The following is a 26,536-nucleotide window of genomic DNA, read 5'->3' on the forward strand; positions in this document are numbered from 1 at the left end:
CCTTTCATTTGCATCAGCCATTTGAGAGGTCTGTGGTCAGTTTGAACTAGGAAGTGAGTCCCAAAGAGGTATGGTCTCAGCTTCTTCAGGGACCAAACCACAGCAAAGGCCTCCCTCTCAATGGCACTCCAACGCTGCTCCCTGGGGAGTAACCTCCTGCTAATGAAAGCAACAGGCTGGTCAAGGCCATCATCATTTGTTTGGGACAAAACTGCCCCTATCCCATGTTCAGAGGCATCAGTCTGCACAATGAACTGCTTAGAATAATCTGGAGCTTTTAGAACTGGTGCTGAGCACATTGCTTGTTTCAGGGTGTCAAAGGCCTGTTGGCATTCCACAGTCCAGTTCACTTTCTTGGGCATTTTCTTGGAGGTGAGTTCAGTGAGGGCTGTCACAATGGATCCATATCCCTTCACAAACCTCCTGTAATACCCAGTCAAGCCAAGGAATGCCCTGACTTGAGTCTGGGTTTTTGGAGCTACCCAGTCCAGAATAGTCTGGATCTTGGGTTGGAGTGGCTGAACTTGGCCTCCACCTACAAGGTGGCCCAAGTAAACCACAGTTCCCTGCCCTATCTGGCATTTGGATGCCTTGATAGAGAGGCCTGCAGATTGCAGAGCCTTCAAAACCTTCTTCAGGTGGACCAGGTGATCCTGCCAGGTGGAGCTAAAGACAGCAATATCATCAAGATAAGCTGTGCTAAAGGACTCCAAGCCAGCAAGGACTTGATTCACCAACCTTTGGAAGGTGGCAGGGGCATTCTTTAAACCAAAGGGCATAACAGTAAACTGATAATGCCCATCAGGTGTGGAGAATGCTGTTTTCTCTTTTGCTCCAGGTGCCATTTTTATTTGCCAGTTCCCTGCTGTCAAGTCAAAGGTACTTAAGAATTTGGCAGCACCTAATTTATCTATGAGCTCATCAGCTCTTGGAATTGGATGAGCATCTGTCTTGGTGACAGAATTGAGCCCTCTGTAGTCCACACAAAACCTCATCTCTTTCTTTCCATCTTTGGTGTGAGGTTTGGGGACTAAGACCACTGGGCAGATTGCAGGGCCTTCAAAACCTTCTTCAGGTGGACCAGGTGATCCTGCCAGGTGGAGCTGAAGACAGCAATATCATCAAGATAAGCTGCACTAAAGGATTCCAACCTAGCAAGGACTTGATTCACCAATCTTTGGAAGGTGGCAGGGGCATTCTTTAAACCAAAGGGCATAACAGTGAACTGATAATGCCCATCAGGTGTGGAGAATGCTGTCTTTTCTTTTGCTCCAGGGGCCATTTTGATTTGCCAGTACCCTGCTGTTAAGTCAAAGGTACTTAAGAATTTGGCAGCCCCTAATTTGTCTATTAGCTCATCAGCTTTAGGAATGGGATGAGCATCTGTCTTGGTGACAGAGTTGAGACCTCTGTAGTCCACACAAAACCTCATCTCTCTCTTTCCTTCTTTGGTGTGAGGTTGGGGACTAAGATCACTGGGCTAGCCCAGGGGCTGTCAGAGCGCTCAATTACTCCAAATTCCAGCATCTTGTGGACTTCCACCTTGATGCTTTCCTTAACATGGTCAGACTGTCTAAAGATTTTGTTTTTGACAGGCATGCTGTCTCCTGTGTCCACATCATGGGTACACAGGTGTGTCTGACCAGGGGTTAAGGAGAAGAGTTCAGGAAACTGTTGTAGGACTCTCCTACAATCAGCTTGCTGTTGGCCAGAGAGGGTGTCTGAGTAGATCACTCCATCTACTGTGCCATCTTTTGGGTCTGATGACAGAAGATCAGGGAGAGGTTCACTCTCTGCCTCCTGATCCTCATCTGTTACCATCAACAGATTCACATCAGCCCTGTCATGGAAGAGCTTAAGGCGGTTCACATGGATCACCCTCTTGGGGCTCCTGCTTGTGCCCAGGTCCACCAGGTAGGTGACCTGACTCTTCCTTTCTAGCACTGGGTAAGGGCCACTCCATTTGTCCTGGAGTGCCCTGGGAGCCACAGGCTCCAGAACCCAGACTTTCTGCCCTGGTTGGAACTCAACCAGTGCAGCCTTTTGGTCATACCAAAACTTCTGGAGCTGTTGGCTGGCCTCAAGGTTTTTGGTTGCCTTTTCCATGTACTCTGCCATTCTAGAGCGAAGGCCAAGTACATAGTCCACTATGTCTTGTTTAGGCTCATGAAGAGGTCTCTCCCAGCCTTCTTTAACAAGAGCAAGTGGTCCCCTTACAGGATGACCAAACAGAAGTTCAAAGGGTGAGAATCCTACTCCCTTCTGTGGCACCTCTCTGTAAGCGAAAAGCAGACATGGCAAGAGGACATCCCATCTCCTTTTGAGCTTTTCTGGGAGCCCCATGATCATGCCCTTTAATGTCTTGTTGAATCTCTCAACTAAGCCATTAGTTTGTGGATGGTAAGGTGTAGTGAATTTATAAGTCACTCCACACTCATTCCACATATGTTTCAGGTATGCTGACATGAAGTTGGTACCTCTGTCAGACACCACCTCCTTAGGGAAACCCACTCTGGTAAAGATACCAATGAGGGCCTTGGCTACTGCAGGGGCAGTAGTCGACCTAAGGGGAATAGCTTCAGGATACCTGGTAGCATGATCCACTACTACCAGGATATACATATTTCCTGAGGCTGTGGGAGGTTCTAGTGGACCAACTATGTCCACACCCACTCTTTCAAAGGGAACCCCCACCACTGGAAGTGGAATGAGGGGGGCCTTTGGATGCCCACCTGTCTTACCACTGGCTTGAAAGGTGGGGCAGGAGAGGCAAAACTCCTTAACCATGTTGGACATATTGGGCCAGTAGAAGTGGTTGACTAGCCTCTCCCACGTCTTGGTTTGTCCCAAATGTCCAGCAAGGGGAATGTCATGGGCCAATGTTAGGATGAACTCTCTGAACAGCTGAGGCACTACCACTCTCCTAGTGGCACCAGGTTTGGGGTCTCTGGCCTCAGTGTACAGGAGTCCATCTTCCCAATAGACCCTATGTGTTCCATTTTTCTTGCCTTTGGACTCTTCAGCAGCTTGCTGCCTAAGGCCTTCAAGAGAGGGACAGGTTTCTTGTCCCTTACACAGCTCCTCCCTTGAGGGTCCCCCTGGGCCTAAGAGCTCAACCTGATAAGGTTCAAGCTCTAAAGGCTCAGTTCCCTCAGAGGGCAGAACTTCTTCCTGAGAAGAGAGGTTCCCTTTCTTTTGCTGTGTTGCAGTTGGTTTCGGAACTGACTTTCCTGTTCTCTTGGTAGGCTGGGCCATTTTTCCAGACTCCAGCTCTACTTTTTCACCCTGTGCCTTGCATTGTGCTCTTGTTTTCACACACACCAGTTCAGGGATACCCAGCATTGCTGCATGGGTTTTTAGTTCTACCTCAGCCCATGCTGAGGACTCCAGGTCATTTCCAAGCAGACAGTCCACTGGGATATTTGAGGAGACCACCACCTGTTTCAGGCCATTGACCCCTCCCCATTCTAAAGTAACCATTGCCATGGGATGTACTTTTCTCTGATTGTCAGCGTTGGTGACTGTGTAAGTTTTTCCAGTCAGGTATTGGCCAGGGGAAACCAGTTTTTCTGTCACCATGGTGACACTGGCACCTGTATCCCTCAGGCCCTCTATTCTAGTCCCATTAATTAAGAGTTGCTGTCTGTATTTTTGCATGTTAGGCGGCCAGACAGCTAGTGTGGCTAAATCCACCCCACCCTCAGAAACTAAAGTAGCTTCAGTGTGGACCCTGATTTGCTCTGGGCACACTGTTGATCCCACTTGGAGACTAGCCATACCAGTGTTACCTGGATGGGAGTTTGGAGTGGAACCTTTCTTGGGACAGGCCTTGTCTCCAGTTTGGTGTCCATGCTGTTTACAGCTATGACACCAGGCCTTTTTGGGATCAAAGTTTTTACCCTTGTACCCATTGTTTTGTGAAGAGGCTCTGGGCCCACCCTCCTGTGCAGGTTTTTGGGGGCCTGTAGAAGACTCTTTACTATTTTTAGTTTTGGTTGTCTCATCACCCTTCCCCTGGGGAGTCTTTGTGACCCCTTTCTTTTGGTCACCCCCTGTTGAAGTCTTGGACACCCTTGTCTTGACCCAATGGTCCGCCTTCTTTCCCAATTCTTGGGGAGAAATTGGTCCTAGGTCTACCAGATGCTGATGCAGTTTATCATTGAAACAATTACTTAACAGGTGTTCTTTCACAAATAAATTGTACAGCCCATCATAATTACTTACACCACTGCCTTGAATCCAACCATCTAGTGTTTTCACTGAGTAGTCTACAAAGTCAACCCAGGTCTGGCTCGAGGATTTTTGAGCCCCCCTGAATCTAATCCTATACTCCTCAGTGGAGAATCCAAAGCCCTCAATCAGGGTACCCTTCATGAGGTCATAAGATTCTGCATCTTGTCCAGAGAGTGTGAGGAGTCTATCCCTACACTTTCCTGTGAACATTTCCCAAAGGAGAGCACCCCAGTGAGATCTGTTCACTTTTCTGGTTACACAAGCCCTCTCAAAAGCTGTGAACCATTTGGTGATGTCATCACCATCTTCATATTTAGTTACAATCCCTTTAGGGATTTTCAACATGTCAGGAGAATCTCTGACCCTATTTATGTTGCTGCCACCATTGATGGGTCCTAGGCCCATCTCTTGTCTTTCCCTCTCTATGGCTAGGATCTGTCTTTCCAAAGCCAATCTTTTGGCCATCCTGGCTAACTGGATGTCCTCTTCACTGGGGCTATCCTCAGTGATTTCAGAGGTGTTGGTCTCTCCTGTGAGGGAACCAGCATCTCTGACTATTATTTTTGGAGTCAGGGTTTGAGGGACCCTGTTCTCCCTAGATAGGATTGGTAGGGGGGAATTTTCCTCCAAGTCACTATCCTCTTCCTCTGAGTTGCCACCCTCAGAGGGGTTGGCCTTTTCAAACTCTGCCAAAAGCTCCTGGAGCTGTATTTTGGTAGGTTTGGGGCCCATTGTTATTTTCTTTAGTTTACAGAGTGACCTTAGCTCCCTCATTTTAAGATGGAGGTAAGGTGTGGTGTCGAGTTCCACCACAGTCACATCTGTGCTAGACATTTTGCTTCTAAAAGTTGGAATACTTTTTAAGAATCTACAACTGGTTCTAGAATCTAATTCAAACTTTTACAAACTTTTAAACTCTAAAAGAAATGCTAAACAGGATCTAACACAAGGCCCTAGCAGGTCTTTTAAGAATTTAGAAAACTTTTCAAATTGCAAAAATCAATTTCTAATGACAATTTTGGAATTTGTCGTGTGATCAGGTATTGGCTGAGTAGTCCAGCAAATGCAAAGTCTTGTACCCCACCGCTGATCCACCAATGTAGGAAGTTGGCTCTGTATGTGCTATTTCAAAGTAAGGAATAGCATGCACAGAGTCCAAGGGTTCCCCTTAGAGGTAAAATAGTGGTAAAAATAGATAATACTAATGCTCTATTTTGTGGTAGTGTGGTCGAGCAGTAGGCTTATCCAAGGAGTAGTGTTAAGCATTTGTTGTACATACACATAGACAATAAATGAGGTACACACACTCAGAGACAAATCCAGCCAATAGGTTTTTGTATAGAAAAATATCTTTTCTTAGTTTATTTTAAGAACCACAGGTTCAAATTCTACATGTAATATCTCATTCGAAAGGTATTGCAGGTAAGTACTTTAGGAACTTTAAATCATAAAAATTGCATGTATACTTTTCAAGTTATTGACAAATAGCTGTTTCAAAAGTGGACACTTAGTGCAATTTTCACAGTTCCTGGGGGAGGTAAGTTTTTGTTAGTTTTACCAGGTAAGTAAGACACTTACAGGGTTCGCAATGTTAGTCTATGAGAGATCTCGGAATCTCTTCAGCGCTGCAGGCAGGCAAGGGGGGGATTCCTCGGGGAAACCTCCACTTGGGCAAGGGAGAGGGACTCCTGGGGGTCACTTCTCCAGTGAAAGTCCGGTCCTTCAGGTCCTGGGGGCTGCGGGTGCAGGGTCTCTCCCAGGCGTCGGGACTTTGGATTCAAAGAGTCGCGGTCAGGGGAAGCCTCGGGATTCCCTCTGCAGGCGGCGCTGCGGGGGCTCAGGGGGGACAGGTTTTGGTACTCACAGCATCAGAGTAGTCCTGGGGTCCCTCCTGAGGTGTTGGATCTCCACCAGCCGAGTCGGGGTCGCCGGGTGCAGTGTTGCAAGTCTCACGCTTCTTGCGGGGAGCTTGCAGGGTTCTTTCAAGGCTGCTGGAAACAAAGTTGCAGCCTTTCTTGGAGCAGGTCCGCTGTCCTCGGGAGTTTCTTGTCTTTTCGAAGCAGGGGCAGTCCTCAGAGGATGTCGAGGTCGCTGGTCCCTTTGGAAGGCGTCGCTGGAGCAGGATCTTTGGAAGGCAGGAGACAGGCCGGTGAGTTTCTGGAGCCAAGGCAGTTGTCGTCTTCTGGTCTTCCTCTGCAGGGGTTTTCAGCTAGGCAGTCCTTCTTCTTGTAGTTTGCAGGAATCTAATTTTCTAGGGTTCAGGGTAGCCCTTAAATACTAAATTTAAGGGCGTGTTTAGGTCTGGGGGGTTAGTAGCCAATGGCTACTAGCCCTGAGGGTGGGTACACCCTCTTTGTGCCTCCTCCCAAGGGGAGGGGGTCACAATCCTAACCCTATTGGGGGAATCCTCCATCTGCAAGATGGAGGATTTCTAAAAGTTAGAGTCACCTCAGCTCAGGACACCTTAGGGGCTGTCCTGACTGGCCAGTGACTCCTCCTTGTTGCTTTCTTTGTTCCCTCCAGCCTTGCCGCCAAAAGTGGGGGCCGTGGCCGGAGGGGGCGGGCAACTCCACTAAGCTGGAGTGCCCTGCTGGGCTGTGACAAAGGGGTGAGCCTTTGAGGCTCACCGCCAGGTGTCACAGCTCCTGCCTGGGGGAGGTGTTAGCATCTCCACCCAGTGCAGGCTTTGTTACTGGCCTCAGAGTGACAAAGGCACTCTCCCCATGGGGCCAGCAACATGTCTCTGGTGTGGCAGGCTGCTGGAACTAGTCAGCCTACACAGACAGTCGGTTAAGTTTCAGGGGGCACCTCTAAGGTGCCCTCTGGGGTGTATTTTGCAATAAAATGTACACTGGCATCAGTGTGCATTTATTGTGCTGAGAAGTTTGATACCAAACTTCCCAGTTTTCAGTGTAGCCATTATGGTGCTGTGGAGTTCGTGTTTGACAGACTCCCAGACCATATACTCTTATGGCTACCCTGCACTTACAATGTCTAAGGTTTTGTTTAGACACTGTAGGGGTACCATGCTCATGCACTGGTACCCTCACCTATGGTATAGTGCACCCTGCCTTAGGGCTGTAAGGCCTGCTAGAGGGGTGTCTTACCTATACTGCATAGGCAGTGAGAGGCTGGCATGGCACCCTGAGGGGAGTGCCATGTCGACTTACTCGTTTTGTCCTCACTAGCACACACAAGCTGGCAAGCAGTGTGTCTGTGCTGAGTGAGAGGTCTCCAGGGTGGCATAAGACATGCTGCAGCCCTTAGAGACCTTCCTTGGCATCAGGGCCCTTGGTACCAGAAGTACCAGTTACAAGGGACTTATCTGGATGCCAGGGTCTGCCAATTGTGGATACAAAAGTACAGGTTAGGGAAAGAACACTGGTGCTGGGGCCTGGTTAGCAGTGCTCAGCACACTTTCAATTGTAAACATAGCATCAGCAAAGGCAAAAAGTCAGGGGGCAACCATGCCAAGGAGGCATTTCCTTACACACACCCTTTCCCCAGGCAGGGATGGAAGGGGAATCACCTTCCAACCCACCCCCGTGGCATCTGATGACGTCAGCGCACTTTTGCGCTGACCTCATCAGAGGCCTTCCCTCCGGTGCTGGAAGCTCAGGCCTATTTTGGAAGGCCCGTCTGCCCCCAAGGGGGGCAGAAAGCCCACCAGGGAAGATTTTTGTTTCTTCAAAATAAGAGGTTGGGGGTATGGCCATACCCCCACCCCAAATAAATGGGTCCAAAGTTGTTCTGCCCACCAGTGGGCAGATTGGGCAGTTACCCCCCCAGCCCCCCCATCCACACCCCGGGGGACAGAAAGTCCACTAGATGCCAGGGAATAAACAAAATAAAATAAAATAGTGGGGTGTGGACTACCAACCGGTATGGGCCTGGTTATTCCCCCACCCGAACTGAAGGGGCTAACAGTCTTTCAGCTCTCCCCCGCTCACTAAAACATCTTATCCCATGGCATGCAAGAGGACATTTGATTATTTTTGTTTTTTGTTTTACATTTGGGCCATGAGAGCTTGGTAACTCTCAAAATCATCCCACTTGGAATGGTGAGGGCTGCACTTTTTTTTTACTTTGGGACGCTGCCATGTAGAAAAAGCCACAAAACCTAGACACATCTGAAAACGAAACATCTAGTTGATTCCAAGGTGGTGTGCTTCACATGCACCCTTTCCTTACCCACAATGCCCTGCAAACCTGCAACTTTGCTGGAAAGCACACATTTTTCCCCACATTTTTGTGATGGAACCTTCCGGAATCTGCAGTAATCCACAAAATTCCTACCACCCAGCATTGTCTTATCTATACCGATAACATTTCTGCTGCACTTGTCAGCCTAAAATTTTTTTTTTTCAAACTGCCCTTTTGGACCCACTTTGGACCCACTTTGGTCCCCCCCCTCAATTTCGAAGTGTTTTAGGCTCTTCCCTGTCACAAACACTTGGCCCACCTACACACGTGAGGTATCATTTTTACCGGGAGACTGAGGGGAACATTGGGTGGTAGGAAATTCGTCCCGGTGCAGTGATCCCACACAGCAATGCTAAATTTGCGCTTTGCTGAGGATTCTGGGTAAGAAAATATTGGGGGATCCACGCAAGTCACACCTACCTTGACTCCCTCGGGTGTCTAGTTTTCAGAAATGTCTGGGTTTGGTAGGTTTCCCTAGATGGCTGCTGAGCCCAGGACCAAAAACGCAGGTGCCCCCACCGCAAAAACAGCTAGTTTTCTATTTGATAATTTTTATGTTACTCGGCCTACCCACACAAGTGAGGTACCATTTTTATTGGGAGACCTGGTGGAACCCTGGGTGGAAGGAAATTTGGGTCCTCTCAGATTCACGAACTTTCTGTCACCGAAATGTGAGGAAAAAGTATTTTTTTAGCCACATTTTGAGGTTTGCAAAGAATTCTGGGTAACAGAACCTGGTGAGAGCCCCACAAGTCACCCCATCTTGGATTCCCCTAGGTCTTTAGTTTCCAAAAATGCACAGGTTTGATAGGTTTTCCTAGGTGGTGGCTGAGCTAGAGGCCAAAATCCACAGGTAGACACTTTGCAAAAAACACCTCTATTTTCTTTGAGAAAATGTGATGTGTCCACTTTGTGTTTTGGGGCATTTCCTGTCGCGGGCACTAGGCCTACCCGCACAAGTGAGGTACCATTTTTATCGGGAGACTTGGGGGAACGCTGGGTGGAAGGAAATTTGTGGCTCCTCTCAGATTCCAGAAATCTCTGTCACCGAAATGTGAGGAAAAAGTGTTTTTTAGCCAAATTTTGAGGTTTGCAAACGATTCTGGGTAACAGAACCTGGTGAGAGCACCACAAGCCACCCCGTCCTGGATTCCCCTAGGTCTCTAGTTTTAAAAATGCACAGGTTTGGTAGGTTTCCCTAGGTGCCGGCTGAGCTAGAGGCCAAAATCCACAGGTAGGCACTTTGCAAACATTTGTTGATTCCAAATATAAGACAGTGTGTAAAAAATAAGTCTATTTGAGAAATGCCGTGTAATTCACATACTGGTATGGGCACCCCAGAATTCAGAGATGTGCAGATAACCACTGCTCCTCAACACCTTATCTTGTGTCCATTTTGGAAATACAAAGGTTTTCTTGATACCCATTTTTGACTCTTTATATTTCAGCAAATGAATTGCTGTATAGAATGAAAACCCACTGCAAGGTGAAGCTCATTTATTGGCTCTGGGTGCCTAGGGTTCTTGATGAACCTACAAGCCCTATATATCCCTGCAACCAGAAGAGTCCAGCGGACGTAACAGTATATTGCTTTCAATAATCTGACATTGCAGGAGAAAGTTACAGAGTAAAACGTAGAGAAAAATGGCTGTTTTTTTCACCTCAATTTCAATATTTTTTTATTTCATTTGCTCTTTTCCGCAGGAAACCCTTGTAGGATCTACACAAATTACCCATTGCTGAATTCAAAATTTAGTCTACTTTTCAGAATTGTTTAGGTTTCTGGGACCCAGCTTTGGTTTCACACCCATTTCTGTCACTGAGTGGAAGGAGACTGAAAGAACAAAAATCGTAAAAATGGGGTATGTCCCAGTAAAATGCCAAAATTGTGTTGAAAAATTGGGTTTTCTGATTCAAGTCTGCCTGTTTCTGTAAGCTGGTGATTTTAACACTGCAAACCCTTTGTTGATGCCATTTTCAGGGGAAAAAAACACAAGCCTTCTTCTGCAGCCCTTTTTCCCCATTAAAAAAAAAAAACGACATTTTCACTGTATTTTGCCTAATTTCTTGGCCTCCTTCAGGGAAACCCACAAAGTCTGGGTACCTCTAGAATCCCTAGGATGTTGGAAAAAACAGGATGCAAATTTGGCGTGGGTAGCTTATGTGGACAAAAAGTTATGAGGGCCTAAGCGAGAACTATTCCAAATAGGCAAAAAAAGGCCTGGCATAGGAGGGGGAAAAGGCCTGGCAGCGAAGGGGTTAATACAGTAGAATTGAATTCACATATATTATTTTGCATATTAGTTTACATGAGACAAAATTTAATACGTGCCTAGAAATGTAACAATGTGATAGCAAACCATTCAATTAACTGGGTTATATAGAAACTGAGAGGCTACTCTAGCTGATTTAATACCGTATTTCATAAACCAGGGTTTTTAAGAAACGGCATATAACTAATTTTAAAACGGGGGATACAAATAATACTTGGTCAACTGTGTGAACTGCACCCATGCACAAGTTGCACTTCCTGTTGACACAAGTTATTCGTCACCAAGCATCCGCAACACAGCTCAAAGGGAGGCAATTTAATCTGAACATAAGCTTGCAGTGGCGGACCCCATGCACCAAATTCCATCTTAAATAAGGCTGTGGGGCCGAAACATTTCCTTTCCTAGTTACTTCCCCCAGTCTTTTTAGCCTCCACAGTGGTTACTATCCTGTTCCATAGAGCTAACTTTCAGGGAGGTTTGTAGGTAGCCTCTAAGACTGGAATAGCTCATATCTGGCAGATCTACCAATTTCAGGCTAACGTGCTCAACTGCTAGTATATGGGTTGACATCAAAGTATGGTCACCACTTGCCGAAGAGAAACATTCAATTCTTATACTTTTCCTCCGAGAATTCTCTTTTGAATGCATACGATGATAGCCCCAGCGGTCAGTAGCTGCCAAACCTCTTACAAGGGTGCTGATCAGCCCCATGTCGATGCATAGCATCAGTTGGCTATTTCACCATCAAAAATCGGGTTTGTTTGTGTATATGTATGAGTATTTATGCATATGGTTTTAAAATGTGGATATATCATGTGTTCTGTAGCCCTGAAGAGGTTCTTTTGGACGAAACTGTTTGGCTACAGCAAAATCTAAGAAGAAATAGGAACTGATATAAATGAAAAAAATTATGAAAAAAGGAATTCATTTACAGAAAACAAAGTTGGGAATCTGTGCATTGCACTGTTTTATTGTGAATGTTTACTAAATTAAAATACTAATTGGTTGTGGGTGCGGAGTCACATTTCTTTATTTTAATGGCATTTTCTCCTGGGCTGAAGACTAAGATGGCTGGTCTTCAAGACTCCCGCACCACAACTCCTTATAATTGTGGTGTTTATTAATGACTGCCAGCTTATTAATCACATAGGAGAAACCATTGCATTTACCAATGATTGTTCTTCACTGCTATCCGGCAAATGTTTAAGGCCAATTCTGGTGGCACCACTGTTTTGAGGCTTGAGGGCACAGGCAGAAACATTTCCAGCATTAGCACCCTAAATATCTGCAAGCGGTCATTCCAAGGGATAAGTATTTTGCCCTGGAAACACAGCATAAGTGACAAGGCAGCATTAGTCAACATCGATGAAACCACTTAAGAGGAGGAAAGTACAGACAATCAAGTTTCAATGGGATTATTGAATGATCCTTTAATAGAGCTCATTTTTCCTATACAACACAGCAATCACTTAGGTTGCAGGACATTTTCCTCTAACCACTTATTAAAATTGTGTGGAAATCTTTGTGGCATGGACGCCACTTAGAGGGCCAGTCAGCTGATTTACAATAGGGCTTCTGAATACATAAAGAGACAGAAATCTGGTTCAGTAGAGGAGGGAGCTGAGGGGAAAAGTTGATAAATACATCAGATGGATTGAATAATAGTAAGTGGAAAATGTTTTCCTGCAAACGTCTCCCCTTTTCTCAGCCATTAAAAAACATAGTGCTGAAGATTTTGTACTGTGAAAAATGATTACTTTCACTACGATCTGCAGGTAAAATTCGATTTTTGGCACACTTAAATATCGCTTGACTTGGAGAATGCCAGACTGTTTTCTTACGGAAAAACTATACATGACTTACAGCATTATTATATAATTATGAGGGCCTAAATGTGAATATATATATATAGTGAAGATATCATGAAAAATGTTTCTGAATGGATGAAAGAGGAGAGACTTGTTAGTTAATTAGAAGGCTAGATAGGCTATAAGAAACTCTGAGGCTCATATTTGTGTAAGTGTTAATCGGATTTAAAAAGGTCACTTTTTTGTCAACTCAACAGTCTTCCTATTGTTGCATGTTTCTTTTTTCCAGTTTGAAGTGCTAAAAAAGTATCTTGAAAGCGGTGGGGATATTCTGGTGATGTTGGGAGAAGGTGGTGAATCCAGATATGACACAAACATCAACTTTATGCTGGAAGAATATGGAGTTATGATCAATAATGGTAACTGTATCAGGCGCCTCACTTTCACCACCTTAGCCGTAAATAATGTTTTTTTTCTGCATCACTGAAAACTGGCAGGGCTTACTGATAACCTTATATATCCCTAACTATAACGTGTTTCTGAAACTTAGGTGAACTGTAACTTAGGTGGAGTTACTTAGGTGGAGGCTTTTTTAGCCAGTCTTACATGCCCACACCACCCTATATCAGTTCAGGCCTCATTTCTGTTTTACTTTTAACTGGAGACAAATACACATAGGTAAACAGACACACATGCAAGACCTGCGTTGGAAACTGCTGTGATTGAGCACTTGTGTCTTCGGTATTTTTTAACAGAAAATAACTGAAAAACGAGAACCATTCAAAATGTAGTTAGAAGGTGGAAACATATATTATGACTTCTCAGTGTACTTCCTGACAATCTTAACAGGATGGCATGGACAGTCCATTCACTAAAGGGGATGAAATTAAGACCTCTAACGAAGACAGAAGGTGGGTGACTTAAACTATCATGGTAGTCCTGTGTTTTGGGGCTCCAGCCCTTTATCACAGAAGTTCCACAACATCTTTTGCATCTGCTCCAGAGATACACATAGAAGCCTATGTCGTACCCTCCTGCCAGAGAACCTAGGAATGCCTCATTCCTATCCTCAGTGCAAGATTAAACGCCTGTAAGACACCGAGGTACCTGCCTTGCTCTCTATAAGAGGCCTACAAAATTCCGGCCATTGACATCAGTATTTTCTTTCTTAGTCGAAGCTGACATTGGGATAGAAGCCTACATCATCATTGTGACAGTCAGTCAACTGCAATTTCAATAAGGCGTAGCTGTTAGACATCAAGAATCGTCCCTGAGACATTTGATAATGGGCCAGATTTATTAAGAATTGATTGACAAAAAAGTACAAATTAGACACCAACTTTTTTTTTTTTTAATGGATCCATATTTTGAAAACTGACCTATATAATAATATGTTAGTTCGTAAAATCACCATTTAGGGGTGGTCGCAATTTGACCTATCTTAACAGTATTCAAAAGGTAGGTCACGAGTTGTGACTTACTCTGATGGAATGCCATTACAGGGATTTGAGCTTGCACAGTCACCAGATCACCATGTCTTTGACTGTGTTTTAATAAAGTACTTTTAGAAAAAAAATGAAGCCTGTTTTCCGTAAAAAAAAAGCAGGTCTTCGTGCATTTAAGAAAAAATATATATACTTTAAAAAAAAAATTATAATTGAGTTGACAGTGGTCTCCAGACCACTGTCCACCCTAAATGTTTTTTCATTCACAAAGGAGAAGGAGATCACCTTTGTGGAGTTAGTGTCGTATCAATGGTTTGCGACTGAAAGTGCGTTCACAAACCATTGATACATAAGCATTCCGAATCGCAGGGATGCTATAAACTACCCCCTTTAAAATTGTGATTCGGAAAGCATTTCTAAACCTATTTTGCTATTCGATAACTAAATCACTAAATTATCACCTAGTAAAAAGTAATTTAATGGTCATAAATTTGACCAATAGTCTCCTATTGCTGCTAAGGGACCAGTAATACTAAAGTGAATAATAGTAGTACTAGCTTGGTCAGTTTCAACTGAAGCCCTTGGGCATGAACTACTAAACAAGAAGTCTCTAAAAGGTGTTGCATGTGGCGCACCAACTTATTGGGACCTATCTGTGAATTTGTGGTGCAAAGTATGTACTAACTGGTCAGGGTACCTCAAGTGCAGAACGACCTGCTAGTTAATTAGAAAGGTTGCTATTTCCATTCACCATTGATTGTCTGCAAACAAGGGGATGGTATCCTCCTAGGAATAGGAGGCTACCATTCCTATGTTCGCTTTTCTAATTGGGAAACTTATTATTATAATATTTTTTAATGCAGCCCATGTTCCTCAAAGGAACTGATCCTGCTTAAAAATGTTTCCTGTTTAGGAACACGTCACATGGAGCAAGCAGTAGACAACTGCCTGCTCCTACTAAACAACATGCCCAATAGGGAAGCTCTTCCGTTGGGGCAGCTTCCTCTTTGTAATTGGATTCCACCTTCGTTGAGGGGGCTGTGTCTTAACAATGATTTGTAGTTGTGAAAGCAAACTATCGATTCATACTATTCCAAATTGCAATTAAAAACGGACGCTCTTTTCAGCTCCCCTCCTAAATGTGATTCAGAATGGGTTGTAAACCTCGTTTTTAAGTCAGAATGCTTTTCTGACTCACGGAATGGGACTAAAACATCGTAAAAACATGTTTTTATTGCAGATTTAAGGTTTTGCGAACCACAGGGTTTGCAACTGCACAATAGTTTTATACATCAGGCCCGAGACCTTGTGTTTAGGTGTTCATAAACATTTTGACTGGAGACACATTAATTTCTATCTAATCTCTTTTACAACAGATGCAGTGGTACGAAATGTTTATTACAAGTACTTCCACCCCAAAGAAGCACTTGTTTCCAATGGGGTCCTCAACAGGTAAGTCATCGTTTTTATATTCCTGCTGACTCAAAGCATATCTAGTCATCAGCAGTGCTTAATTTGTGCTTGTTTCCGGTGCTGAGCACCAACACTTATTTTTGAGTGCCAGGGCTTATTCTTCTGCCTCAAGTATTTACTGCGAGAAAGACACATATGGGAAGACGGAGGAAGGGAAAAAGCATAAAGTTGCAAAAGTGAGCTGAAGGGGCAGGTAGTAGCTTTATATGGATTTAAGGGGCCGAGGTGACTTCAGAATTACGTGCCTCAGTATTCTGTGTTTCCACATTTAATTGCAGCAGCCGCGTATTTAAGAGGAGGACTTTGGGCACCAGCACATTTTTATTTACAAATTAAGCACTGGTCATCAGTTATCACATGCTCTTTCTTCATTTATTGTTACATACACAACTGATTGATAATATTTTCATAGAAAAAGCCTCCCAGTAAAGAGGCGTGTTTTTTTTTTTTTTTTTTAATGTAATAAACACATCTTTATAAAAAAAATTGTAAGGAAAGGAAGCACAAGGAAAGAAACACCATTTCTCCAGGGTGAGACTCACAACATACAGGTATCCATGTAATTCTAAGTACATACACTCAGATAAAATGATAGTCCATTATTGCTGACACAAAGTACTCTACATCTCTGGTCGTCCATGATAGGAGACCCAACCATTTCCCCCATACCTTTGCATATTTGTAAGGGCACCCCTTCACCTCATAGACTGGTTTCCTGTCTTGCGCACCAGTCGACCCCGCGCCTCCACTTCAGACGAAACCGCGTGTTGGAGGAATTCCAATTCTTCCCAATGTCACGTTTTGCCACCATCAGGGCAGTTCCCATGAAGGTTTGTTCTGCCCATGAACCCTCTGCTTCCGCCATTACTCCCAGCAAGACAATCACTGGGGACAATTGTTGCCCCCACCCTGTCACTGCATGAAGCTCTTGCAATATCTTCCAGTACTGTACAATTCAGGGACATCCTCATTCCATGTGAAAGAAGTCTGCAGATTCCTCAGAGCACCTAGGGCAGTGGAGTTGGACCAGAGTCCAGCTCTATGCAGCCTTTCAGGAGAGAGGTATGACCCATTCATAAAGCACAATTTTATCAATCACTATCTGGACAATATAGTTATTAGCCTTGGCGCCATCAGTCCATCTTGCCAGCCCGTTTCTTCCAGAGGACCCAGCCATCCCTCCCATCAGTCTCTGAGATGATCAAGGTCACCCAGAGCATTGTTAATTAACATTCTATATATTTGGGATACACCCTCCTCTCTAGAGCCCCCAAGAGCAACTTGGCCTCCAGTGGCCTACGCTCCAGCATCGTATCAGTGTGTGACAGGTGTACTTAAAGGATGTGACGAAGCTGAAGGTACTTATAAAACTGTGTATGGGAGAGTTGGTGTGTAGCCTGGAAGTCCTGAAAGGATCACATGGACCCCCCTTTCCATACATCTCCCAGCTGAGATATGCCCAACAAGTCTCATTTCCTGAACCCACGTAAGGCCACTGGCTCTTTCAGCCAATTACCCTGCCATAGGGGTGTCTGCTGGGTGATAATGTTCTCCCAACGTGTATGACGTAGGGCTGCTCGCCAAGCGAGGAAAACCACTGTGGTCACTGGTTCCAGGTCACGGATGAGCAGGGAGCCATAGAGGAGATCTAATATTTGTGGGAAGCTTAAAGAGGTCAGTTCAAGTTGGTGTGCTGGGTTGGGTCAACCCCCATTAAACCGGTCATGAATGAGCAAAATTTGTTACCAAGTAGTACAGGTGTGGGTTGGTCCTGCTCATTCTCCCATCATAGGCAATGTTGCAATGCAATTCGGTGTCTGGTTCTGAAGAACATATAAAATAAACCGGGGCAGTATCATCGTTTTATACTATGCCACATGATCCAAACTATTTAGTGGCAGCGATTGACATCGCACCATGTCTGCATTGGCCCGAGATGTCAGTGGGGCAAGATTCAGGGACCACGTCAGTTTGGGAGAAGACCCACCCGAATACCCAGGTATTTAAAACTCAATCAACGGATAGGTACCCTATCTTGCCACGCATAGCAGTCCCCCTCTGGCGCCAATTGCACCGGCACTGATTTAGCTGGGTTCATTCATAGGCCTGACGCCTCCTCAAAGCAACGCAGAAGGTGAAGCTCCGTGGGCCAGTCTCTCTGGGGTTTGTAATGTATGGGAGGACGTCGCCGGCGTACGAAGCTACACAATCCTCATATATGTGGTCCCAGTTCCACCCTTGGTATATAGGAACTATCCTGATCAATTGTGTTAGAGGCTCAAAGGCCAGAGCAAAAAGAGGAGGGGATAAGGGGCTGCCCTCAAGCGTCACCTGACTAATAGGAAAGGCAGGGGATAGAGTGCTGTTACCAGGCCAGTGGCTTAACCTATAAGGCATGAACCATCCGACAAAATCGGGTTCCCATGCACAAATAAGCGCCAGTCACAGATATCCCCAGTCCACCGTATCGAAAGCCTTCTCAAAATCGACAAAGAAGCGCCAGATCGAAGTGCCAGTGCAACATGGAGACGGCGTATACAATGAATCCGCATTGGTCAGGGTCTTAAGACTGGTCGCTAGAATCTTGGCATACATTTTTATCTCACTATTGATAAGAGCGATTGGCCTGTAGTTTACACAGGACTGTGACGGTGGCTGCGTTTTGGGAAGCACCACAATGGTGGCTGTATCTATTCCTTCTGGAAGGGAACCTATCGGGCCAACTACGTCGTATAAGGCCTTAAGTGGAGGCGTTAAGCCGTCCCGGAACACTTTGTAGTACTCCGATGGAAACCAGTCTTTCCAGTACCCATTCAAGAGATTGCCTCACTTATTTCCTCAATCGTTATGGGTTCGTCTAGGATGTCTATTTCTGTTTGTGACACCTCGGGGAGGGGAACATATGTCAGAAACTGAGGGGCATGATCTGGATTAATCATCCGGAAGGCCTTGTACAACTCACTATAATAGGAAGTGAATGTATCTGCCACATCTTGCAGCTTGGTGACCGTTTACCCCTGTGTATTACCGATTTCCGGAATGATTCTAGATGAATGGTGGTGTGATACCAGCCAGTAAAGTAGTTTCCCATTTGTAGTCCCCCCACCAATATACACGGGCATTGGAGGCCCACCAGAAGTGTTCAGCTGCCTCAGTATTTCTTCCTGTATAAGCAAAAGCTGCTGGGTTACCTCTTGATTTGGCTGCGTAGATTGTTTAGGTTCCAGCTGGTGGGCTCAGGCTTCTAAGTGGGTGATGTTTAGCATCTGGGCCCTCTCTCTCAAGATCAGACGAATCCACTGGCCACTCCCCGCACCACCACCTTGCTCGCCTCCCAGAGGGTACCCATTGATGAGACTGAGTTCTTGTTAAGGGAAAAGTATTCATGAATAACTTTTTGCAATTGTTGGGTGATGGGTTTATGCTGTAGATACCATGCATTTAACCGCCACTTTGGGCGGGATACTGCATGTGCAGATCCAAATGCAAACTGAAGTGGTGCGTGACCTGAGATACCCCGTGGAAGAATCTCAATTTGTGTGAGGTGGCTACAGTCCGTAGCCAGTAATAAAATGAGGTATATTCTGGACTGTGCACGGTGCGCTGCAGATGAATGAGTGTAGGAAATTGGCTCTGAATATACTATTTCAAAGTAAGAAATAGTGTGCTCAGAGTCCAAGGGTTCCGCTTAGAGGTAAGATAGTGGCAAAAAGAGATAATTTTAATGCTCTATTTTGTGGTAGTATGGTCGAGCAGTAGGCTTATCAGAGGGTACTGTTCAGCATTTGTTGTGCACACAAAGGCATTAAATGAGGAACACACACTCAAAGACTTACTCCAGGCCAATAGGTTTTTATATAGAAAAATATATTTTCTTAGTTTATTTCAAGAACCACAGGTTCAAGATTTACAAGCAATACTTCAAATGAAAGGTATTTCACGCAGGTATTCTAGGAACTTTGAATAATCACAATAGCATGTATAGTGTTGACAAAAATGGCAATAAGCTATTTTAAAAGTGGACACAGTGTAAAAATCAACAGTTCCTGGGGGAGGTAAGTAATTGTTAAGTTCACAGGTAAGTAAAACACTTACAGAGTTCAAAGTTGGGTCCAAGGTAGCCCACCGTTGGGGGTTCAAGGCAACCCCAAAGTTACCACACCAGCAGCTCAGGGCCGGTCAGGAGCAGAGGTCAAAGAGGTGCCCAAAACAGATAGGCTTCATTGGAGAACAGGGGTGCCCGGGTTCCAGTTCGCCAGCAGGTAAGTACCCGCGTCCTCGGAGGGCAGACCAGGGGGTTTTGTAGGGCACCCAGGGGGGTGGGGGGGGGGACACAAGCAGGCACAGAAAGTACACCCTCAGCGGCACAGGGGCGGCCGGGTGCAGAGTGCAAACCGGTGTCGGGTTTTGTATTGAAAGTAATGGGGAGACCCGGGGATCTCTTCAACGATGCAGGCAGGCGCGGGGGAGGGGTGGGGGGGGGCGCACTCCTTGGGGGTAGCCACCACCTGGGCAGAGGGTCGCCTGGGGGTCATTCCTGCACTGGAGTTCGGTTCCTTCCGGTCCTGAGGGCTGCGGGTGCTGTGTTGGTTCCAGGCATCGGGTCCCTTGTTACAGACAGTTGCGGTCAGGGGGAGCCTATGGATTTCCTCTGCAGGCGTCGCTGTGGGGACTCGGGGGGGGGGGGGGGGTCCAACTCTGGGTACTCATGGGCTCGCAGTCGCTGGGGAGTCCTCCCTGTAGGGTTGGTTTTCCTCAGGTCGAGCCAGGGGCGTCGGTGCAGAGTAGAAAGTCTCACGCTTCCGGCAGGAAATGTGAAGTCCTTCAAGTTGTTTCTTTGTTGCAGGAAAGTTTAAGGTGGTTGAACAGAGCCGCTGTTCACAGGAGTTTCTTGGTCCTTGGTTACAGGGCAGTCCTCTGAGGCTTCAGAGGTCACTGGTCCCTGTTGGATGCGTCGATGTTGCAGTTTTCTTCAAAGTTGGGAGACAGGCCTGTAGGACTGGGGCTAAGCAGTTGTCATCTCCGTCTTCACTGCAGGGCTTCAGGTCAGCAGTCCTTCTTCTTCTTTAGGTTGCAGGAATCTAGTTTCCTAGGTTCTGAGTGCCCCTACATACTGAATTTAGGGGTGTGTTTAGGTCTGGGACGGCAGTAGCCAATGGCTACTGTCCTTGAGGGTGACTACACCCTCTTTGTGCCTCCTCCCTCTGGGGAGGGGGGCACATCCCTAATCCTATTGGGGGAATCTTCCATCCACAAGATGTAGGATTTCTAAAAGTAAGTCACCTCAGCTCAGGAGACCTTAGGGGCTGTCCTGACTGGGGGGGTGACTCCTTGTTTTTCTCATTATCTCCTCCAGCCTTGCCGCCAAAAGTGGGGGCAGTGGCCAGAGGGGCAGGCATCTCCACTAGCTGGGATGCCCTGGGGCACTGTAACAAAAGGGGTGAGCCTTTGAGGCTCACCGCCAGGTGTTAAAGTTCCTGCAGGGGGAGGTGAGAAGCACCTCCACCCAGTACAGGCTTTGTTCCTGGACACAGAGTGTCAAAGGCACTCTCCCCATGAGGCCAGCAACATGTCTGGTGTGTGGCAGGTTGGCAAAAACTAGTCAGCCCACACTGGAAGTCGGGTATGTTTTTAGGGGGCATCTCTAAGATGCCCTCTGGGTGTATTTTACAATAAATTGTACACTGGCATGAGTGTGCATTTATTGTACTGAGAAGTTTGATACCAAACCTCCCAGTTTTCAGTGTAGCCATTATGGTGCTGTGGAGTTCGTGTTTGACAAACTCCCAGACCATATACTCTTATGGCTACCCTGCACTTACAATGTCTAAGGTTTTGCTTAGACACTGTAGGGGCATAGTGCTCATGCACCTCTGCCCTCACCTGTGGTATAGTGCACCCTGCCTTAGGGCTGTAAGGCCTGCTAGAGGGGTGACTTACCAATGCCACAGGCAGTGTGAGGTGGGCATGGCACTCTGAGGTGAGTGCCATGTCGACTTAGTCATTTTCTCCCCCATCAGCACACACAAGCTGTGAAGCAGTGTGCATGTGCTGAGTGAGGGGTCCCCAGGGTGGCATAAGACATGCTGCAGCCCTCAGGGACCTTCCCTGGCATCAGGGCCCTTGGTACCAGGGGTACAAGTTACAAGGGACTTACCTGAGTGCCAGGGTTGTGCCAATTGTGAAGACAAAGGTACAGTTTAGGGAAAGAACACTGGTGGCAAGGCCTGGTTAGCAGGGTCCCAGCACACTTCCAAATCATAACTTAGCATCAGCAAAGGCAAAAAGTCAGGGGGTAACCATGCCAAGAAGGCATTTCCTTACACTACCCCCCCACCCCCACCCAAATGAAAGAGGATGAGACTAACCTTTCCCAAGAGAGTCTTCATTTTATAACTGGAAGAACCTGGAAAGGCCATCTGCATTGGCATGGGCAGTCCCAGGTCTGTTACACTATAAAGTCCATTCCCTGTATGGATATGGACCACCTCAACAGTTTAGGGTTTTCTCCTTTCATTAGCATGATCCATCTGAGAGGTCTTTGGTCAGTCTGAACTACAAAGTGAGTACCAAAGAGGTATGGTCTCAACTTCTTCAGGGACCAGACCACAACAAAGGCCTCCCTCTCAATGGCACTCCAACGCTGCTCCCTGGGGAGTAACCTCCTGCTAATAAAAGCAACAGGTTGGTCAAGGTCATCATAATTTGTCTGGGGCAGGACTGCTCCTATCCCATGCTCAGAGGCATCTGTCTGCACAATGAACTGCTTATAGTAATCTGGAGCTTTTAGAACTGGTGCTGTGCACATAGCTTGTTTCAGGGTGTCTACAGTCCAGTTTTTCTTCTTGGGCATTTTCTTGGAGGTACGCTCTGTGAGGGGTGTCACTATGGATCCATATCCCTTCACAAACCTCCTATAGTACCCAGTCCAGCCAGTCAATGCCCTGACTTGAGTCTGGGTTTTTGGAGCTACCCAGTCCAGAATAGTCTGGATCTTGGGTTGGAGTGGCTGAACTTGGCCTCCACCTACAAGGTGTCCCAAGTAAACCACCGTACCCTGCCCTATCTGACATTTAGATGCCTTGATAGAGGGACCTGCTGCTTGCAGGGCCTGCAAAACCTTCTTCAGGTGGACCAGGTGATCCTGCCAGTTGGAGCTAAAGTCAGCAATATCATCAAGATAAACTGCACTAAAGGACTCCAAGCCAGCAAGGACTTGATTCACCAACCCTTGGAAGGTGGCAGGGGCATTCTTTAAGCCAAAGGGCATCACAGTAAAGTGATAGTGCCCATCAGGTTTGGAGAATGCTGTCTTTTCTTTTGCTCCTGGTGCCATTCTGATTTGCCAGTACCCTGCTGTCAAGTCAAAGGTACTTAAGTATTTGTCAGCACCCAATTTGTCTATTAACTCATCTGCCCTTGGAATGGGATGGGCATCTGTCTTGGTGACAGAATTAAGTCCATCCTCTGTAGTCCACACAGAACCTCATCTCTCTCTTGCCATCTTTGGTGTGAGGGTTGGGGACTAAGACCACGGGCTAGCCCAGGGGCTGTCAGAGTGCTCAATCACTCCCAATTCCAGCATCTTGTGGACTTCCACTTTGATGCTTTCCTTAACTTGATCAGACTGTCTAAAAATGTTGTTTTTGACAGGCATGCTGCCTCCTGTGTCCACATCATGGGTGCACAGGTGTGTCTGACCAGGGGTTAAGGAAAAGAGCTCAGCAAACTGCTGGAGGACTTGGCTGCAGTCAGCTTGCTGTTGGCCAGAGAGGGTGTCTGAGTAGATCACTCCATCTACTGTGCCATCTTTGGGGTCAGTGGAGAGATCAGGGAGAGGTTCACTCTCTGCTTCCTGGTCCTCATCTGTAACCATCAACAGGCTCACATCTGCCCTGTCATGGAAGAGTTTCAGGCGATTAACATGGATCACCCTCTTGGGGGCCCTGTTGGTGCCTAGGTCCACCAGGTAGGTGACCTCACTCTTCTTCTTCTCTAGCACTGGGTAAGGGCCACTCCATCTGTCCTGAAGTGCCCTGGGAGCCACAGGCTCCAGAATCCAGACTTTCTGTCCTGGCTGAAATTCAACCATAACAGCTTCTGGAGCTGTTGGCTGGCCTCAAGGTTTTTGCTTGCCTTTTCCATGTAATCTGCCATCCTGGAACATAGGCCTAGTACATAGTCCACTATATCTTGCTTAGGCTCGTGAAGAGGTCTCTCCCAGCCTTCTTTCACAAGAGCTAGTGGTCCCCTGACAGGATGACCAAACAGAAGTTCAAAGGGGGAAAACCCTACTCCCTTCTGAGGCACCTCTCTGTAGGCGAAAAGCAGACATGGCAAGAGGACATCCCATCTCCTTTTGAGCTTTTAAGGGAGCCCCATAATAATGCCCTTCAATGTCTTGTTGAATCTTTCCACAAGACCATTGGTTTGTGGATGGTATGGTGTGGTGAATTTGTAGGTCACCCCACACTCATTCCACATATGTTTCAGGTAAGCTGACGTGAAGTTGGTACCTCTGTCAGAAACCACCTCCTTAGGAAATCCCACTCTGGTAAAGATACCAATGAGTGCTTTGGCTACTGCAGGGGCAGTAGTGGACCTAAGGGGAATTGCTTCAGGGTACCTAGTAGCATGATCCACTACTACTAGGATATACTGATTCCCTGAGGCTGTGGGAGGTTCAAGTGGACCCACTATATCCACTCCCACTCTTTCAAAGGGGACCCCAACCACTGGAAGTGGAATGAGGGAGCCTTTGGGTGGCCACCTGTCTTACCACTGGCTTGACAGATGGCACAGGAGGCACAAAACCCCTTTACATTCTGGGACATGTTGGGCCAATAGAAATGGTTGACTAACCTCTCCCAAGTCTTGGTTTGTCCCAAATGGCCAGCAAGTGGAATGTCACGGGCTAAGGTCAGAATGAACTCCCTACACGTCTGAGGCACTACCACTCTCCTGGTGGCACCAGGTTTTGGATCTCTTGCCTCAGCGTAAAGGAGTCCATCTTCCCAATAGACCCTGTAGGTTCCACTGACATTTCCTTTTGTTTCCTCAGCAGCTTGCTGCCTAAGGCCTTCAAGAAAGGGACATGTTTCTTGCCCCTTGCACAGTTGTTCCCTTGTTGGTCCCCCGGGCCCAAGAGCTCAACCTAAGGTTCCAACTCTATAGGCTCAGTTCCCTCAGGGGATAGAACTTCTTCCTAAGAAGAGAGGTTCTTTTTCTTTTTCTGTGCTGAAGCTGGTTCCCCAGTCTTCTATCCTTTTCTCTTGGAGGGTTGGGCCATTATTCCAGACTCCAGCACCTCTTTTTCACCCTGAGCCTTGCACTGTGCCCTTGTCTTGACACACACCAGTTCAGGGATACCCAGCATGGCTGCATGGGTTTTGAGTTCTACTTCAGCCCATGCTGAGGACTCCAAATCATTTCCAAGCAGACACTCAACTGGTATAGCAGAAGAGACTACCACCTGTTTCAGGCCAGTGACCCCTCCCCCTTCTAAAGTTACCATAGCCATGGGATGTACTTTAGTCTGATTGTCAGCGTTGGTGACTGGTTAAGTTTGTCCAGTCAGGTATTGTCCTGGGGAAACCAGTTTGTCTCCATAGTGACACTGGCACCTGTATCCCTCTGGGCTTCTACACTAGTCCCATTAATAAAGAGCTGCTGCCTGTACTTTCTCATGTTAGGAGGCCAGGCAGCTAGTGTGGCTAGGTCCATCCCACCCTCAGAGACTAATGTAGCTTCAGTGTGGACCCTGATTTGCTCTGGGCACACTGTTGATCCCACCTGGAGACTGGCTATTCCAGTACTAACTGGAGTAGTAGTAGAAGTGAAACCTTTCTTGGGACAGGCCTTTTCTCCAGTTTGGTGCCCCTGCTAATTACAGCTACGACACCAGGCCTTTTTGGGATCAAAGGTTTTACCATTGTACCGAAATGAGGATTGTGAAAAGGCTTTGGACCCTCCCTCCTGAGCAGGTTTTTGGGGCCCTGTAGAAGACTCTTTACTTTTTCCCTTGGATGTCTCAACACTCTTCCCCTGGGGAGTCTTTTGACCCCTTTCTTTTGGTCACCCCCTGTGGAAGTTTTGGTCACCCAGGTCTTGACCCAATGGTCTGCCTTCTTTCCCAATTCTTGGGGAGAAATTGTACCTGGTCTACCAGATACTGATGCAGTTTATCATTGAAACAATTACTTAAAAGGTGTTCCTTCATAAACAAACTATACAGCCCTTCATAATAATTTACACCACTGCCATTAATCCAAACATCCAGTGTTTTGACTGAGAAGTCAACAAAATCAACCCAGGTCTGCCTTGAGGATTTTTGAGCCCCTCCTGAACTCCTCAGTTGAGAATCCAAAGCCCTCAGTCAGGGTAGCCTTCACGAGGTCATAGGATTCTGCATCTTTTCCAGAGAGTGTGAGGAGTCTATCCCTACACTTTCCAGTGAACATTCCCCAAAGGAAAGCACCACAGTGAGATTTGTTTACTTTCCTGGTTGCACAAGCCCTCTCAGAAGCTGTGAACCATTTGGTGATATCATCACCATCTTCATATTTTGTTACAATCCCTTTGGGGAGTTTTAGCTTGTCAGTAGTTTCTCTGACCCTGTTTAAGTAGCTGCCACCATTGATGGGAGCTAAACCCATCTCTTGTCTTTCCCTTTCTATGGCTAGTAGCTGTTTCTCCAAAGCCAATATTTTGGCCATCCTGGCTAGCAGGAGGTCATCTTCATTGAGGCTGCCCTCAATGCTTCCAGAGCTGCTGGACTCCCCTGTGGGAGAACTAGCATCTCTGACTATCACTTGTCGAGTCAGGGTTTGAGAAACCATGGTCTCCCTAACTAGGACAGGTAGGGGGAAATTTTCCTCCTGGTCACTAGTTTCCCCCTCTGGAAGGTTGTCTTCAGAGGGGTTGTCTCTAGCAAACTCTGTCAAAAGCTCCTGGAGCTGTACTTTGGTAGGGTTTGATCCAGTTTTTATCTTTTTAATTTTACAGAGAGTCCTTAACTCTGATATACTAAGATGCAGGTAAGGGGTGAGGTTGAGCTCCACCACCATCTCATCTGTACTAGACATTCTTTCTCTAAAAGTTG

At 46.4% G+C, this 26,536-nt stretch overlaps 1 protein-coding gene and 1 long non-coding RNA gene across 4 annotated transcripts in view; one reads left to right on the forward strand and one right to left on the reverse strand.

The window, feature by feature from the left end:
• IFT52 (intraflagellar transport 52) overlaps nucleotides 1-26,536 on the forward strand; it is a 492,806-nt gene that overhangs the window by 71,043 nt on the left and 395,227 nt on the right. For all 3 annotated transcript variants that reach the window (XM_069243757.1, XM_069243756.1, XM_069243758.1), the window contains 2 exons: nucleotides 12,807-12,936; nucleotides 15,339-15,414. In XM_069243757.1, the coding sequence (XP_069099858.1) occupies nucleotides 12,807-12,936; nucleotides 15,339-15,414 (206 nt within the window). The remainder of the gene's footprint in view (nucleotides 1-12,806; nucleotides 12,937-15,338; nucleotides 15,415-26,536) is intronic.
• The window catches only part of LOC138304056 (uncharacterized), a 276,848-nt gene that overhangs the window by 19,921 nt on the left and 230,391 nt on the right, over nucleotides 1-26,536 (reverse strand). The window lies entirely within an intron of this gene.

The sequence above is a fragment of the Pleurodeles waltl genome, chromosome 7, assembly GCF_031143425.1.
Source record: "Pleurodeles waltl isolate 20211129_DDA chromosome 7, aPleWal1.hap1.20221129, whole genome shotgun sequence".
NCBI classification, from domain to species: domain Eukaryota; kingdom Metazoa; phylum Chordata; class Amphibia; order Caudata; family Salamandridae; genus Pleurodeles; species Pleurodeles waltl.